The sequence below is a fragment of the Mustelus asterias genome, chromosome 18 (genome assembly GCF_964213995.1).
Source record: "Mustelus asterias chromosome 18, sMusAst1.hap1.1, whole genome shotgun sequence".
Classification (NCBI taxonomy): Eukaryota; Metazoa; Chordata; class Chondrichthyes; order Carcharhiniformes; family Triakidae; genus Mustelus; species Mustelus asterias.
Window position 1 is genome coordinate 67,016,874 of NC_135818.1, and position 18,152 is coordinate 67,035,025.

The 18,152-nt window shown below is 40.3% G+C and overlaps 1 protein-coding gene across 2 annotated transcripts in view; it reads left to right on the forward strand.

The window, feature by feature from the left end:
• Nucleotides 1-17,825, forward strand: part of hif1aa (hypoxia inducible factor 1 subunit alpha a) — a 53,704-nt gene extending 35,879 nt beyond the window's left edge. The window contains exons 7-15 of one of the 2 annotated variants that reach the window (XM_078234229.1): nucleotides 1,215-1,321; nucleotides 1,693-1,840; nucleotides 5,240-5,457; nucleotides 8,317-8,588; nucleotides 8,921-9,043; nucleotides 11,491-11,924; nucleotides 12,897-13,014; nucleotides 15,407-15,524; nucleotides 16,334-17,825. In XM_078234229.1, the coding sequence (XP_078090355.1) occupies nucleotides 1,215-1,321; nucleotides 1,693-1,840; nucleotides 5,240-5,457; nucleotides 8,317-8,588; nucleotides 8,921-9,043; nucleotides 11,491-11,924; nucleotides 12,897-13,014; nucleotides 15,407-15,524; nucleotides 16,334-16,485 (1,690 nt within the window). In that variant the 3' untranslated portion in view covers nucleotides 16,486-17,825. Of the gene's footprint in view, nucleotides 1-1,214; nucleotides 1,322-1,692; nucleotides 1,841-5,239; nucleotides 5,458-8,316; nucleotides 8,589-8,920; nucleotides 9,044-11,490; nucleotides 11,925-12,896; nucleotides 13,015-15,406; nucleotides 15,525-16,327 lie in introns of both variants that reach the window. The other variant, XM_078234230.1, reaches the window with a different exon arrangement.
• The last annotated feature ends 327 nt before the right edge of the window (nucleotides 17,826-18,152 follow it).

Consider the following 18,152-nt stretch of genomic DNA (forward strand, 5'->3'; position numbering starts at 1 on the left):
TCATGTTACACTATCTGTAACCCCCACAACTTGCCTGGACTTGCAAAATCTCACTAACTTTCCTGTCTGGAAACAATACACATCTCTTTAACCTGTGCTTAATGCTCTCTCCACTCACATTGTCTGTACCTTTAAGACTTGGTTAGCTGTAAAGACTCACATTCCAATCATTATTCATGTAAATTGAGTTTGTGTCTTTGTATGCCCTGTTTGTGATCAGAACTGCCACCCATCTGACGAAGGAACAGCCAGTTCTGAAAGCTAGTGGCGTTTGCTACAAATAAATCTGTTGGACTTTAACCTGGTGTTGTGAGACTTCTTACTCTGAAACCATGCCATGGGATTATTACCCATCTCTAGTTGGTCTAAGCAATAGTAATAAAGCCCTTCTGTAACTCATGAGCAAAGTTGTGCAATGTGAAATAAAAAAAAAAAGTGCTGGAAATACTCAACAAGTTATGCAACCTCTGGAGAGAAATAAGAGTTAACGTTTCAGGATTTCAAGATCTTTCTTTAGTTCTGATGAAAAGCCATCTTGACCTGAATAGTTAAATCGTGTTTCCCACCATAGACGCTGCCTGACCTGCGGAGTGTTTCAGGAATTTTTGTTTTTATTTTAGATTGTCAGCATCTGCAGTATTTTGCTTTTGTGTTATGCAGTGTGATTCTATTAAACCACCTGTTAACTCATGCTACTTTCAGAAATACTGTAAAAAATGAACATTCAAAAAAGACCATTGGTATAGCCCTATAAACCATCAGTCTCACCATAAGATCTTCTGTTCTTTAAGTATATGAATGAAACCAGGACAATTTAGAAAAAATTGTGGAAACTAACCCCCCCTCTCCTCCCCCCCCCCCCCCCCCCAACCCACGCTGATGCTAACTGACAAAAATAACGCCCCCGCTAAATCAAACCTACCTTTTTTTATTTGTAACATGTTCCTCATTCTTGCACACTTCATTTAGAAAAATATATAAATTCTGAAATTTGCATGCTGACTAAAAATATATTTGTATATGCTCCCTCAAAAAACTGTCTTGAATATGACTATTGAATATAATCTTACAAATAACGTTCTAATCAGTATATCTAGTCTAATGTGGGATTAAAAGAGATGTGGCATTTGTTTTTGCAGCATGCCAGTTTTATAATGAACATCTACACTTCTTTTTCATGTGTGTATATATATTTGTCTCAATTTGCTATGCAGAATAACTGAGTTAATGGGTTACCAGCCAGAAGAATTGCTGGGTCGTTCGGTCTACGAATTTTATCATGCAATGGATTCAGACCATCTGACTAAAACTCATCATGACTGTAAGTCTTTTTTCAATTAACTTTCTTGCTACTTGTTTTTCCTCTCCCGAATTCTGTTGGACTACGATCCAAGAATGCTAAACGCCTTCTCAGTGTCCAGTTCAAATTTTACTGAGCTGCAATTGTGGTGAATTGTGCTTCTCCCAGCTGAGTATGATGTTGGCCATTAAAACTTCCAATAGCATTCCATGGGTATTATTCAAGTACACCCCTGCGCCCCCACCCCCCCCCCCCCCCCCCCCACACCTTGTTAATGAGTACTGCACCTTTAGCCATGTTACATGCACATAATATTGAGAAATGCTGAAAAAATACTTCCTGTGTCATGCGAATAATTAACAGTAGTTTATTTTTAATTTTGCTTCCTTTAGTATTTACTAAAGGCCAGGCCACCACAGGCCAATATAGGATGTTGGGCAAGGAAGGTGGCTATGTTTGGGTGGAGACTCAGGCCACAGTGATCTACAACAGCAAAAACTCCCAACCTCAGTGTATTGTCTGTGTGAACTATGTTTTAAGGTAAGAATCTGTAAATGGCTCTGAAGGTTACCTAGAAAGCGCATTGTGCAAATCGGCTTCTAATTTGTCATTTTCATTTTAATTAACTACAGTGGGTGAAAGGTAGAATGTATCCATTGCTTCATTAATACATTTCTCAATGAAAACAGCAGTAGGAAGCTCCGTTATCCAATTATTTAAGAGACAAGTGTGGCGCTACAGAAATTGTTTGGAATAAATTTGACTGAACAGTTTTCTTTTAGCATGCATTCCCTGTTAATAGCAAAATGGGAAGAGGATCCAGAAAGCATTGCTCCCCTTGGAGAATAAGCAGTGGTTCTGATACCGTGAACAAGTTTGGCCTAATTTAATATTTTCACTAGAAATGCATGAAAGCAGGGGGGATAGAGGAGCAACATGAATTTTTCTAAATTGTTTGAACATAAGAACGAGGAGCAAATGTAGGCCATCCGGCCCCTCGAGCCTGCTCCGCCATTCGATAAGATCATGGCTGATCTTTTCGTGGACTCAGTTCCACTTACCTGCCCGCTCACCATAACCCTTAATTCCTTTACTGTCCAAACATTTATCTGTCCTTGCCTTAAAAACATTCAATGAGGTAGCTTCAACTGCTTCACTGGGCAGGAAATTCCACAGATTCACAACCCTTTGTGTGAAGAAGTTCCTCCTCAACTCGGTCCTAAATCTGCTCCCCATTATTTTGAGGCCATGTTCTAGTTCTAGTTTCACCAGCCGTGAAAGCAACTTCCTGCTTTTATTTTATCTGTTCCCTTCATAATTTTATGATTTTATAAGATTTCCCCTCATTCTTCTGAATTTCAATGAGTATAGCCCCAGTCTATTCAGTCTCTCCTCATAATTCAACCCCCTCAACTCCGGAATCAACCTAGTGAATTTCCTCTGCACCCCCTCCAGTGCCAGTATATCCTTTCTCAAGTAAGGAGACCAAAACTGTACACAGTACTCCAGGTGTGGCTTCACCGCACCTTATACAGCTGCAACATAACCTTGCTGTTTTTAAACTCTATCCCTCTAGCAATGAAGGACAAAATTCAATTTGCCGCCTTAATTACCTGCTGCATCTGCAAACCAACTCCTTGTGATTCTTGCACAAGGACATCCAGGTCCCTCTGCAAGCAGCATGCTGCAATTTTTTACTATTTAAGTAATAGTCCATTTTACTGCTATTCCTACCAAAACTGATGACCTCACATTTACCAACACTGTACTCCACCTGCCAGACCCGCGCCCACTCACTTAGACTATCTATATCCCTTTGCAGACTTTCAGCATCCTCTGCCACTCATCTTAGTGTCATCTGTGAATTTTGACACACTACACTCCAAATCATCTATGTAAATCGTAAACAATTGAAGTCCCCACACTGATCCCTGGAGGCACACCACTAGTCACTGATAGCCAACCAGAAAAACACCCATTTACCCACACTCTTTGCTTTCTGTTTGTTAACCAATCCTCTATCCATGCTGATACATTACCCGTAACACCTTGCACCTTTATCTTATGTAGCAGTCTTTGGTGCGGCACCTCGTCAAATGCCTTCTGGAAATCCAGATGCACCACATCCATAGGTTCCCCAATGTCCACTGCACATGTAATGTTCTCAAAGAATTCCACCAAATTAGTCAAACATGACCTTCCCTTCATGAACCCATGCTGTGTCTTACCAATGGGACAATTTATATTCAGATGTCTTGCTATTTCTTCCTTGAGAAATTCAAGCATTTTCCCTACCACAGACGTTAAGCTAACCGGCCTATAGTTGCCCGCCTTTTGTCTACCTCCTTTTTTAAACAGTGGCGTCATATTTTCTGTTTTCCAATCTGCGGGAACCACCCCAGGGTCCAGCGAATTTTGGTAAATTACCACTAGTGCATTTGCTATTTCTCCCGCCATCTCTTTTAGTGCCCTGGGATGCATTCCATCAGGACCAGGAGACTTGTCTACCTTTAGCCCCATTAACTTGCCCAACACAGCCTTTTTCGTGATAATAGTTTCGAGGTCCTCACCTGCCATAGCCTTCCTGTCATCAATTTTTGGCATGTTATTTGTGTCTTCCACTGAGAAGACCGACACAAAATACCTATTCAATGCCTCAGTCATTTTCTCATTTCCAGTTATTACATCCCCCTTCTCATCTTCTAAAGGACCAATGTTTACTTTAGCCATTCTTTTTTGTTTTATATATTTGTAGAAACTTTTGCTATCTGTTTTTATATTCTGAGCTAGTTTACTCTCATAATCCATCTTGCTTTTCTTTATAGCTTTTTTTGTAGCTTTCTATTGACCTTTAAAGATTTCCCAATCCTCTAGGTTCCCACTAATCTTTGCCACTTTGTATAAATTTTCTTTATACCCTCCTTTATTTCCTTAGATATCCATGGCTGATTATCTCTTTTTCTACAGTCCTTCCTTAGTCCTCCACTGTTCCTCAATTGTCCCACAGTAAAGTTTTTGCTCCCAGTCTACCTTAGCCAACGCCTCCCTCATCCCTTTATAGTCTCCTATGTTTAAATACAAGACACTGGTATTGGATTTTACCTTCTCACGCTCCATCTGTATTTTAAATTCAACCACATTGTGATCGCTTCTTCCGAGAGGATCCCTAACTGCAAGATCATTAATTATTCCTGTTTCATTACACAGGACCAGATCTAGGATAGCTTGCTCCCTCGTATGTTCCATTACATACTGTTCAAGAAAGCTATCGCGGATACATTCTATGAACTCCTCCTTAAGGCTGCCTTGACTGACCTGGTTTGACCAACTGATATGTAGATTAAAATCCCCCATGATAATTGCTGTACCATTTTTACATGTATCAGTTATTTCTTTGTTTATTTCTCGCCCCCACCATGATGTCATTATTTGATGGCCTATAGACTATGCCTATCAGTGACTTTTTCTCCTTAGTATTTCTAATTTCCACCCAAATGGATTCAACCTTTTTTTCCATAGAACCTATATCATCTCTCACTACCGCCCTGATGCCATCCTTAAATACCAGAGGTACACCACCTCCTTTATCTTCCTGTCGGTCCCTCCGAACAGTCTGATAGCCCTAGATATTTAACTCCCAGTCGTGACCATCCTGCAACCATGTCTCTGTAATGGCCACCAAATCATACTCGTTCGCAATGATTTGTGCCATCAACTCATTTACCTTGTTTCAAATGCCACGAGCATTCAGATAAGGTGCTCTTATGACTTGCGTAAAACTTGTAGTTTCAAAATGCTGACCTGTACAGGTCAAATGCTGTACAGATGTGCAAAGTTGCACATCTCCAGGGGGGTGGATGCTTGAAAGGAGCAAGGAGCCACATAGCTCATTTGTCTATTGTAGCATGACTTGTATTGGTTTTGTTTTCCTTCCCCTAGTGGTCTAGTTGAGAAAGAAGTGGTTCTTTCACTGGATCAGACGGAGTGTGCACCTGTATCTGATGAGAAGCCTGAGGAACCTAGTAAGAGCCCTGTTTCGTCCACAAACAAAAAGGCGGACAATCTTTTTGACAAACTGAAAGAGGAGCCAGAAGCTTTGACTCAGCTTGCACCAGCTGCCGGCGATACGGTTGTCTCACTGGATTTCAGCCCCTCAGGTTGGAACCTCTTGCTGTGTGTTATATTTGTGTGTATTTTTGTGTCTATTATAAATTCTACAGGGGACAGAGGGTTTTGCAACTGGCATGCCCTCAGGAACTAGAAACAGTTGAAATTCAAAAGCATCATAATACCCAGGAATGATGCTTTTTCCCCTCTTTCCCTGCTGATCCAAGAAGAGAAAGGGTTGAAGCACTTGTTGACAGCTTGCACTAGTGTAGCACCTTCAGATGTAGCAAAATATATTGGGCAGAAGGGATCACAAACTGAGCATTAATGATTAGAGGAATTAAGAAGAATGATTTGAAGTATGATTTTCATAGGTTTCTGAAGGTGGAGAAAGACGCAAGGAGCTGCAAGTGTATAGGAAATAAAATTCCAGAGTGCTGGTGTGTGATGGGCTAAAGGTTGTTGCATTGATACCCAACAGAAATGGTGTGATGGAGAAAGAAATTAACTGGCAGATTGGAGTTAAACGCTGAAGGGCTGATCAGGAGCACAGTGGGGGAAAAAAGCCCATCAGAAAAAAAAATGTAATTTAAATGTGTTGAAGAACAGAAAAGTGATGGGGACCATTAAAGTTTAAAGTTTATTTATTGGTGTCACAAGTAGGCTCACAAAACCACTCCAATGAAGTTACTGTGAAAATCCCCTAGTCATCACATCCCGGCGCCTGTTCAGGTAAACATGAGGGGGAATTTAGCATGTCCAATGCACCTAACCAGCATGTCTTTCAGGCTGTGGGAGGAAACCAGAGCATCCAGAGGAAATCTATGCAGATGTAGGGATAACGTGCAAACCCCGTACAGACAGTGACCCAAATCAGGAATCGAACCGGAGTCCCTGGCACTGTGAGGCAGCAGTGGTAAGCACTGAATGGGACTCTCACTGTCCCTGTGGATGTGTTCATTCTGTTCCATCAAACACTCCGAGGGCAAGTCAGTTATTAAGGACAGTTGAAGGCAAGTAGAATGTAGTAGCAATGTTGGGGTGAATTGGACTAAGAGCTTGTATAAGTGGATCTCGAGGTCAGTGACATTGAGGATGGAAATGTGCAGGTGAGAATCTGAGCAACATTAAAGGTGAGGGCAGATCATAATGCTGCTCGCTGTTGAATTCAGCCTCAATGAGCAATTGGGAAGAAGATGGAACTTAGCAGAAGTATAACATTGAGTAAAAGATGTACAGGATTGGCATAATTAAACTGAGCAATATTCCAGCCCATTCAAGACTTGATGTCCCAACAGGCAGCTTGAAGACGGTTGTCATGTTCAGTGTGGTAAACAGCAGGGAAAAGGAATATGTATGGAACTTGGTCTGATGCTGATTGGTGACAGCAGAGGGTTAAGGATGGAACATTTGAGCGCGTGTTTATTGAGGGGTAAACCATTGTATGAGATATTCTGGAAGATAATGGACGGAGTTTTGCCATCCCACCCACCATGGGAATCGTAGTGGATGGGACAGGGACCATGCAAAGGTCCGTTGACCTTGGACTGGATTTTCTGGCCTTGGCGCGAGCGCAGCCTGAAAATCCCGCCCAATGTTTCTGCTAGAAATGACTGGAATCCTGGACTTTTTCCTAAGTCTCTGCTGAGTTAGCTGACATCCAGTGGATTTCCATGATTCGAAGAAGGAAAATTCAACTTTGTTGATAAACATTAGTAAAAATGCACGTTTGGAAAATTCTAGAAGAGGATTGGAATTGATTGACATGGAGAAATATCCTGTCAATAGTTATTGTCCAAGCTCTCACACAGGGCCCTATGTAGTATTGTGGGGAGGGGTTGGGAGAGATTTTAGTCGCATTTTGTTTAGTACATTTTAATACTTTGTTCTTTTGTGTATTCAGTTGTATCTTTATCTTGCCAGCTTGCATCGGATTTTCTTTTCTTTCTGCATCCTCCTTCATTGTCTCTGAATCTGCTCCCATCCTCAGTAAATTCTTTTATAGGCCGCCAGGTGTATGGAAATCTCAGATTGGTGTGTGCACTTGAACTTCTCAACAGCTTCATCGCATAAATTACAAAGCGTCCCCAAAGTATTTCTGGGTTCAGAATCCCGAGTTAGTGGAACATATCTGCACGACTAGAACTTGATAAATAATGTGCAAATGAATGGAGATTGATGAAATTCTTCACATTGAAAACATAAATGTCTTTCAATTAAATATTAAAGATGAAATTGAATGGAAGCGAGAATTTATACTTGTATTGCACCTTTCATGAGGTGCCAAGGTATTTTACAGACAATTCCTTCAGTGAAGCCACTGTTGTGAATTAGGAAAATTGATAGTCAAGCAAGTCCTACAGACAGCAGTGTGATAATGACCTGATTATTGGTTTTAGTAGATGATGGTTAATATTAACTAGGAAACGGTGAAAGGGGTTAATATTCAAATTTCTACTGTTGAACTTTGGGAGTTGAGGGTTCCAAGTTGCATTCTCATAATTATCATAGAAACATAGAAACCCTACAGTGCAGAAGAAAGCCATTCGGCCCATCGAACCTGCACCATCAACGATTCCATCCAGGACCTGCCCCCATCACCTCACACATTTACCCTGCTAGTCCCCTGACACCAAGGGGCAATTTAGTATGGGCAATCAACCTAACCCACACATCTTTGGACTGTGGGAGGAAACTGGAGCACCCAGAGGAAACCCAAGCAAACATGGGGAGAATGTGCAAACTCCACACTTAAACTTGCATAATTCAAAATACTTTTACAATTATGTTTATCAGACAGGATTTGGTTTGTTCAGGTTTGTAAACTTAGCTGTTTGGGGGTGAATAAACCTTTCCACATCCGGGCGGAGTTGATAAACTTGTAAAAAACTTTTTGTTTTTAAACTCAGAAATGCAACCGTTTAAAGAGGTGCCTCTCTACAATGATGTCATGTTGCCCTCCTCCACGAACCAGAAGACGGTAGACATGGCACTGTCACCCTTGCCTCCCACTGACTCAAAAAAGCCACTGTGCAATAGCACAGATCCAGCCTTGAATTTAGAATCCATCATCAAGCTTGAAACAAACCAAGAGTCGCTGGAATTTTCATTTACCATTCCACAAATGAATGAGCAGCCAAGCAGCTCTTCCTGTCCCTGCACCAGTCAGAATTCACCACAAGTAAGTTTCTTACCAAATGCGCGTAAAGAAGTCATTAAATACAACCAGTGTGCTTATTTACTACTTGAATTGTGTATCAATTGTAAAAGTTTACTGTCCTTCGCGTGACCGTACCTTCACGTGTGCATTGAAACGCATGTTCTAGTGCTGCTGTTGCCCATTATGAAGTGTTTGATGGCAGCATTAGAGAAGCAGCAGAAAGCCCAAACATTTGTTTCCTTTCCTGAAACAGAAGATGTCCAAGTTGAGGCTCTATACTTCCTGATTTGATTTTTTTTTTGTTTTTGTTTTACTGAAACAATTGGAGTGCATCACGCTATTTATTTTCACAGCCAAGCAGCCCTTCAGAGTACTGCTTTAATGTGGATGCAGACATTTCCAATGAGTTCAAACTGGATATAGTGGAAAAGCTCTTCGCAATTGACCCGGAGGCCAAACACCCATTCTCTGTTCAGGTATGGCACAACTCCTCAGAAGAAGTTTTATGTATTATTAATAAAAAGCAATTTGACTAAAGTGGGTGTTGGTGGTCATCTTCCAAGATGCTATAGACTCTGCAACAGTTCCTACGGATTGGATGGTAGCTAATGTGACCCCACTATTTAAAAAGGGTGATAGAAAGAAAATGGCATTATAGACCGGTCAGCCTGATAGAAGTGGGGTTCATTATAAAAGATTTAATCGAGCACTTGGAAAACAGTGGCAGGATCGGACAGACTCAGCATGGATTTATGAAAGGGAAATCATGCTCGACATATCTACTGGAAACTAGTAGAGTTGATATGGGGGAGGCAGTGGATGTAGTTCATTTGGGCTTTCAGAAGGTTTTTGACAAGGTGCCTCATAAGGTGCATGTAAAATGGAAGTGCTTGGGATTGGGGACAGTGGATTGATAGAAGGCTGTTTGGCAGACAGGAAACAAGTAGTAGGAATAAATGGGTTTTTTAACCAAGTGTCAGGCAGTGACTACAGGTGAGGTACTACAGGGATCAGTGCTAGAGCCCTAGCTATTCACAATGTATATTAATGATTTATATAAGGCAACTAAAGATAGTGTCCCCAAATTTGCAGATGACACAAAGTTGGGTGGGAGGATAAGCTGTCAGGAAGATGCAAAGATGTCCAAGTGTGATTTGGACAAGTTGAATGAGTGGGCAAATACATGGCAGATGCAGTATAATGTAAATAAACGAGAGGTAATCCACTTAAGTAACAAAAGCAAGAAGACAGATTGTTATCTGAATGGTTATAGATTGAGAGAGGGAAATGAGTAATGAGACCTGGGTGTCCTTGTACACCAGTCGCTGAAAGTAAGCATGCAGGTGCAGCAGGCTGTAAAGAAAGCAAATGGTATATTGATCTTCATAGTGAGAGGAGTCGAGCACAGTGCAGGGATGTCTTGCTGCAATTATGCAGGGCCATGGTGAAGCCATGCAGTTTCGGTCTCATCTGAGGAAGGATGTTTTTGCTATAGAGGGAGTGCAGTGAAGGTTTACCAGACTGATTCATGGGAAGGCGGGACTGATGTATGAGGAGAGATTGAGTCGTTTAGAATTATATTCGCTGGAGCTGGCGTTTCGAAGAATGAGGGGAGATGTCATAGAAACCGATACAGTTCTAACAGGATTAAACAGGGTAGATGCAGGAAGGATGTTCCTGATGACAGGAGGTCCAGAACGAGAAGTCACAATCTAATGGGGCAAACCATTTAGGATCGAAATGAAGAGAAATTTCTTCAGAGTGGTGAGTCTGTGGAATTTTCTATCACAGAAAGCAATTAAGGCCAAAACATTGTATGTTTTCAAAAAGGAGTTGGATATAGCTCTTGAGGCTAAAAGGATCAAAGAATATGGGGGGAAAGCCGGAACAAGTTACTTGGTTGGATGATCGCCCATGATCATAATGAATAGTGGAGCAGGCTTGAGGGGCATGATGGCCTGCTCCGGCTCCTATTTTCTCTGTTTCTAGTTTCTAGTATTATACTACAGCACTGTATTGGAAGCTAAACTGCAAAGTAAAGGCAGTCAGAAAGAAAAATCCTGCACTCCTGTTATTCATGGGGCTGTACATTTGTGGTTAGTGAATGGGAGGAGACAAAGAGAGGACTTGTGGATAGGAAACCTAAAGTACGTGTTTCCCTACCACAGAGTTTTAACTACATGCAGTTTGAATTTAGTTCCCCAAGTTTCAACACAAGAACCCAATTCAAAGCAGGCAGGGAAGCATAGTAAAATAGCGATAGCGGTTTGGTGAGAGAGATGGGAAATGTAAATTGTGGTATGGTAAGGGGACAGCTTGTTGGACCTGAAGGAAATACTTGTGCTTCTCCCAACTCACAAGCATGCTTTAAAAGCAATTGCTTGTGAACCCAGTTCTTGATCTCCTTTTTATCTGTTGCAAAACCTAGCCAGTATAGAATAAAAGTAGAAACAAACATTGTTAAAATGAGGACATGCAACCTTCATAAAAGATTTGAGTGACCATCCTGCCTTGGAGCAGATTGGTTGTCCACTGTTCCTCCAATCTCTCAAAACTGGAAGTGGCCAGGTCCATGTTGGGTTCCTGTTTCAGCTTTTTAATTCGAACCCGACCTGTTTTTGGGGATTAGACATGCTCCTACCCCACCCATGTCTCAGTATGTAACAATATGCTTATATGAATTATATGACTAAGATAGAATATCCATGTTACATTCAGTTAAACCTTTCACTGAGTGTTGAAGCGAATTATATTTTATAGAGATAGTTTAGGCAGCGGTCTGGTGTAAATAAGCATCCATTGATGTGAGAATAATTGAATTCAGTTTGCAAGTGTAATTCATTTGATTAAATCTACTTAATTCTATGTAAAACTTAATTATGTTCTGACTACTTGATGATAATGTAATGATTAATTTTACTAGGACATTAATGACTTGGATTTAGAGATGTTAGCTCCTTACATCCCAATGGATGATGACTTTCAGCTTCGATCACTGGACCAGACTTCACCACTTGCTGATTCTCAAACCACGTCTACCAAAACACCGAGCTTGAACACCATGGTTGGTGTCTTCTCAGACACTGGAACATCTGATAATAACACTCCAGACAAATACATGCCAGCTTTAAAAAAAACAGTGGAAAATATTGAGCCTCCAGTTGCAACAAAATCATTGTCTTCCCTGCACACAGATCAAATAGTTAGTACTCCAGGCTCACCACAAAATGAGAAAAGCAGCAGAACAGCTTCACCTGTCCAAACCGGAGGAAAAGAATTAATAACACAGCAGACTGATACTTCACATCCACAAAGTACCATGTCTCCAGTGGAGTCGTTGCTTACTTACAGTGAAAGGTAATGTTATAAGTTTTAGGTCTAAAATATTGTCATGGTGCTTGTCACTCCTCAAGCAGCCCACCATCTACCATTTATGAATGTGCTTGTGCCACCCAATAGCTAATTGTACAATAGCGTAGACATGGGTGATTGTAACAATAGTTGTGGGTAGGTATGAATTGTTGAGCTTATTTTGTAGATAGCAAACATATAGAATAAGACTGAGTAAATTCCATTTCATTCAATCCCACTTCTTTCTTCAAAAATTGTGCAGGAAATTAATAAAGTGTGCAGTCCCTTTTTATGGTTTGACTTCTTTAGACATCTAATTATAAATGTTTATCCTCCTATATTTTGGTTTCAACTCTGGAACAAGGACTCTCCATCGCTGTTTTTTGTTTAAAAAGTGCCTGCCCCAACATTCACTCTTCTCTTCCCCATTCCCAACCCTAGCTTTTGTTCTCTTTCCTCTTAATTAATATTAAGTGCAATTTTATATCCATTGCTTGCATTTTTCTCATTTCCCGTATCTTTTAATTACTTTCTAATGTGCCCTATTCTATACATTTTTTCTTTTTAAGTTTAAGATACATTACTCTCCCAGTCTCCTCCACCTGAATTCATTTTGAGCCTTTTGTTAGTTACCCTGGTACTCCAGTGTTTTCACTGCCTGGTGCTAGCTTCAGTCCAGATTTAACAGGATGCATATTTTCTGTGAGGACATTGAGTAAGCTCGGGCGATCTCGATTCTGTTTTCAGTGGACTGCGCTCTTGAATAGAACTACTTGAATGGAGAATAGGGAAGGTGGCTGCTTTGGTAATAAGACTAGGCATTCGTGCTATGCCTTACATTTGCCTGGCTGTACTAGATGCTAGCACTGTATAATCAAAACAAGTAGCTTTCTCCAGTGCATAATTCAGCAAAGTGTAAGTGTTGGAGAGGTTTGTAATAATACAATTGCACTATAACCGTGTTTTGATTTCTTGAAGTTCTGCAACAAGAGGAGCTCCAAATGAAGACCTGAGCCCGATGTTGCTGCTTTTGCACAACTCGCCAAGGAAGCGCAAGCTGGAAAATGCAGCCTCGCTGTTCCAGGCAGTTGGAATTGTAGGTGTTTGTTTTATGTTTTGCCTTAATATTCTATCTAAAGTTTGATATTTGTCTCAGCACAGTATGTTTAGTAAGTACCTCTTGGGATATAATAAATAATGCCAATTGTGGAAATGCAATATGATTCCATAACCACACAACGTAGGCAAGACAATCAGGTGTGTAGAAAAGTTTGTTGGGGAACGGAGAGTACGGTTCAGTAATTCCTCCTTTAACATAGTGGCTGCATTTCTGAAAGAGGTTAAGCGATCCAGATTTTCCCATTACAACCAACATAAATGCTACAGTCAGGTTCTTGAATCCCTACAGTGCAGCAGAGGCCATTCGGCCCATTGAGTCTGCACCAACTCTGACCATCTTACCCAGGTCCCCTCCCCCGCCAAATCCTCGCAACTCCACACACACTTCCCATGGCTAATCCATCTAACCTGCAGATCTTTGGAGAGTGGGAGGAAATCCGAGCATCCGGAGGAAACCCACAAAGACACAGGGAGAATGTGCAAACTCCACACAGACAGTCATCCAAGGCTGGAATTGAATCCGGGTCCCTGGATCTGTGAGGTAGCAATGCTAACCACTGCACCACCGTGCCACCCCTGTCTGTAGAGGTCTGTAGGACCTTTTCCAACAGAGAGAAATTAAAACATTATACCTTACAGGTTGAAATACTATATATTGCTCAATTACTACATTTTGTAAACACATTACATTTTAAGAAAAATATGCTAGCTCTTTCTGCTTAGCTGCTGTTTGCCATCCCTCTCACTAGCCGCCATCTCTCCCACTCCCCGATCCACTGCTTGCTGCCAGTCATGGCTCGCCAATGCTCCCACTTTCCCTCCTGAACCCTTGCTGTCAACAAGGACTCGGGAGATGAGCAGCAGGCGTGAATCTGCAGAGTGAGAGTTGCTTCAGCTTGGCATGGTCGGCCGCAAGACAGAGGTGGTGAAGATTGGGGAGCAGCCGCTCCAAAATGGCAACAGTGTGACACCCAACATGCAACAATTTTGATGCAAATCCACAGCGCTGAACACCAATTTTGCCCCCATTAAAAATGCAACATTAAATCAACATGACTCAAAATGGGGCAGTTCAAAGTGAGGACTTACCCTTCAAATGTTGAGAGTATGCAGTACGTATTTTTGATGTGCGTAGAAATATTGTAGCTTAAATATGCACCTTGAGCAGCTGAAAGCAGAAATATAGTGGCTGGATATCCATTAACAGACATTCATTTAAAATATTGTTTGAGTTGTATTCTTGTGGCTACAACTTAAATGCCCCCTTGTGGCAAATTTTGTCTGCATGCTATTACAAACTTCCTAAACTGAAAAGACATATTTTCACTCTAACAAACAGATGTCAGCTCAACAATTAGCATAAAATTAACATTTCTAGAAAGTAAGTTGTGAAGAACACTTTGTAAAGTGGATACCACGTAGAATCACTGACCAAAGGGTTTTCAGGTACAAAACTGTTTGATTTACTGTGGGGATGGGGTCATCAGAAATCCATATGGAAGTTGCTCCATTTCGTTAAGGTTGGCACCAACTGAAACCTGAGCAACAGCTAAAGTTCCTAGAAAACTTACAAAGAGCTGTGAAGCACTAGACAACCTCTGAGCTGAGACAGAAGTAACCAAAGGAATACATTGTATTTAATGTTTTGCATTCTATATTTTTAAAAGTGCATGACAGCAACGACAGTGTGGTAACAGGAATAAATATTTTGTACATGTAAATCAGTTATGATTTCAGCAAAAATAAACACTGCGATTAAAAAGACAAATTAGATTTGTCTAATAGCTGAGTGATGGAGCTGCTAAAAATAGAAACTAAGTACCTTGTGTAGTATTTTATAATTGATCAATAAGGATTGTATGTGTTTCCCACTTGTTGCCACCAAAACTATTCTTTTAATCAGCTGTCATACTTTCCCCTGCTCTTCTTTCTGTCCTCCCATCCCCCTCTCCCCCTCCAATGAATTTTTGCTCTTGGGAATTTAATTGAACTCTTCCAGCACCGGTGTTTGGCGTGTGGAATATGATTAAGCACCAAGTTCTCTTGTTGGATTTTTATTGATCCTGAGTGAAATCAAGATCGGACTTATTTAGCCAACAGAGTAACATAAACGTTTCCTGTCGTATTTACTTTAACAAAATACCATTGAAGACTCATTTTCTTGAAGTAATTTTGTTTTAAATTTCAGTGATGAATTAGGTTCATGTCTTAACAGCAAATGGATACAATCATGTGTTTTACTAAATAGGTTTTAGCCACTTGAAAAGATGTAAATGCTGAAGCTTGCACAGCATCAGAAATGTGCATTTTACTGTTTATCAGTTTCCAGTGAAAATGAGATGCATGTTGATATTTCTTCTTTTAAACAGGGGTTATTGTTCCAAAGTGACAGTGATCCTCCAGTGAGTACATCACAAACTTGGAAACGTGCAAAAGAATTTGATGCCAACGGCAGTGAACAGAAGACACTCGTGTTGTTACCTACAGGCAAGTTTATGATGCTTTTGTTTTGAAATACCTCCCCTCCCCCCCGCCCCCCCCCCCCCCCCCATCCTCCTTTCCTCCATCCCACCTATCCTTGTTGAATAGACTCTAAAGGCTACCAACTGACTGCTTTCTAAATACTATTTCAAGTTCCCCGTAGTTATGTGATGATGTCCGTCTTCAAAGCTTGCATTACTGAAATTTAAAACCATTATTTGTGACTCTTCCTTCTCTCTCCCAAATCTAATGTAAAATCTAATCTATTATGATGCCAGCTGTATGCTCAGGAACTGTGTCTCTTTTCCAAAGATGTTCATTCTAAAGATTGGTAGGACATGTTACAGTGGTCATCAGTAGATTAGGTAAACCAGTTTCTAATCCTTAACTTAAAAAAAAAAGCTGTGTACCCACCTTCATTGTGGAGACTGAGCTACAAATAACACTAGGGAATTACCTAAAAACTATGGCTGGAATAAGCTCCTAAATGAGGCATGGCCAATTGCAGGTTGAATCAAAAGATCTTGTATAAGCCAACAAAATTAAATTGTTGGACCTGATCACTGCATCCTGTTTAAGCAGTGTGATTTCTTTACAACATTAAAAAGGACTTAAATGTCAGGATTATTTACAAAATGTTTTTTTTTTAAAGAATGCTTTAAAAACTCCGAATGTACTGTTAAGCTGAATAAAGCATCTGTGCTCTGAAAAGTTGTAAAAACAGCTAAATTTAAATTGCATTTTAAAAATATTTTTGATTCACCGTCACTTATCTCTGGTGTTCTCACAGTTGTCTAATTTTATTTCACTTTCAGATATAGTGACAAGGCTTCTTACTCACTCAGCAGAGGGCAGTAGCTTGCCCACGCTCACCAATTATGACTGTGAAGTGAATGCACCTATCCAAGGCAACAGGACCTTGCTTCAGGGTGAAGAAGTTCTCAGAGCATTGGATCAAGTCAACTAAGTTCACGGTGCTGAACAAAATAACGGACAATGGTGAAGCCCCATCACCCAAAGCAGTCTATTTATATTTTCTAAATCTGATTGTTATAGAAGCCTGGCTACAGTACTACAGTTTTTTTTCTGTTAGCAGTGCTCCTCCACTGACCCCCACTCATGACCTGCTCTTTATTTGCAGTGTTGGTCTAGATCTGTAACTCACAATTTAAAATATCTGATACTTGACGCTTTTAGGCACGTGGACAAAGCCTAGGGTGGTATTTGGAGGATCAGTTGTATGACAGTGACACACCGTATATGTAAATGAGTTTTAGTGATCTATTTTAAAGAGCATTGGCGACATTTTACACGAGTGTCTAATTCTTGAATTTATAATGGTTTTAATCGAAGCTGTTGAGCAAATCTTAATAAAGGGAATACAGCACCTTTTTCTAGCTAGTCAGGCCGTGACCATTCTTTAACTAGATGGGAAAGATTGTCAATGATGTCTATAAGATTCACTTATTTCAGGATTCTTGCCTGACAAGCATTGTTGCTTTGCCAGCTGTTAATTGTAGCCACGATTGCACAAAATATATTTTCTTAAGAAGTACCAGCAGTCCTTTAATGCAATATGTTTTGCAGTTATAAATCTAGTTTTTAAGAGGATAAAAGCTACAACTGATTTTTTTAGTTATTTAGTAAAAATCATGTTAAGCATGGAATGCATACACAAATAATCACTTTAATTTCTGTCTTTTAAATCGAGAACAGCTTGCGTTGGTCACCTATGAGGAAGTAACTTCCTCTCATGTAGCTGATTGTTGGAAGCGGTGAATGTTGGGAGCTTGAATATGGACAATATCTTTAATTGTGCAGTGTAACATTTTATTGATAATTAGTCACTTGTTTGCCAGCGCAGGAGACCCTACTTGTAGTTGTGCAAGTTCATACTATAATATCATAGCAATACTTATAAGTATAAATGTTGCTGCTTATTCTGCATTGTGTAGGTAGTAATATCCGGTGTAAATGTAACTGAAACAGCATTGTATTAGAAAAGCTCCTAGTTTGTTTGGTTACCCAGTCTCTGTCTTGAAACTGAAGCCCTTTGTCACTTATCTACCAGATATCTTAATTGGGATTTATATGTTGTTTTTCTTTCCTGCCCCCCTCCCCCCCCCCCCCCCCTTTCCATTCCCAGGCCCAAACCAATTCTTGACTGAAACAGTCTAATGGTCTCACTTTTTTTTTATTTGCTTGTGCAATTGTACCGTATGTTCAGTCATCTTTTACTGTCTGTGATTGGATCTAACACTAACTGTATTGTTTTATTACATAAATAAACATTATATGTGGACCAGGTTCACTCATTAGATTGTCAACTTTATTCATTTTTTTCTATATTTTATAACTTGTTTGAAATTCACTTTTGAGGATGAATACTGTGGAAAAATCATCCTGGACACAGAATTTCCAATTGGCAAATATAAATGTGTTCAAAGGACAGGTGTCAGTTAACTGCACTGTCACTTTCTACATTGTGTTCAAGATTGAGCTACCCAAATGCTTACTGACTATGCAGTTACACAACCCATTAATTTCTATGGAGAGAGAAACATTAACTTAATTTCCAGACCTGCTGAGTATTTCCAGCATTTTTGTTTTTATTTCTGATTTTTAGCATCTGTG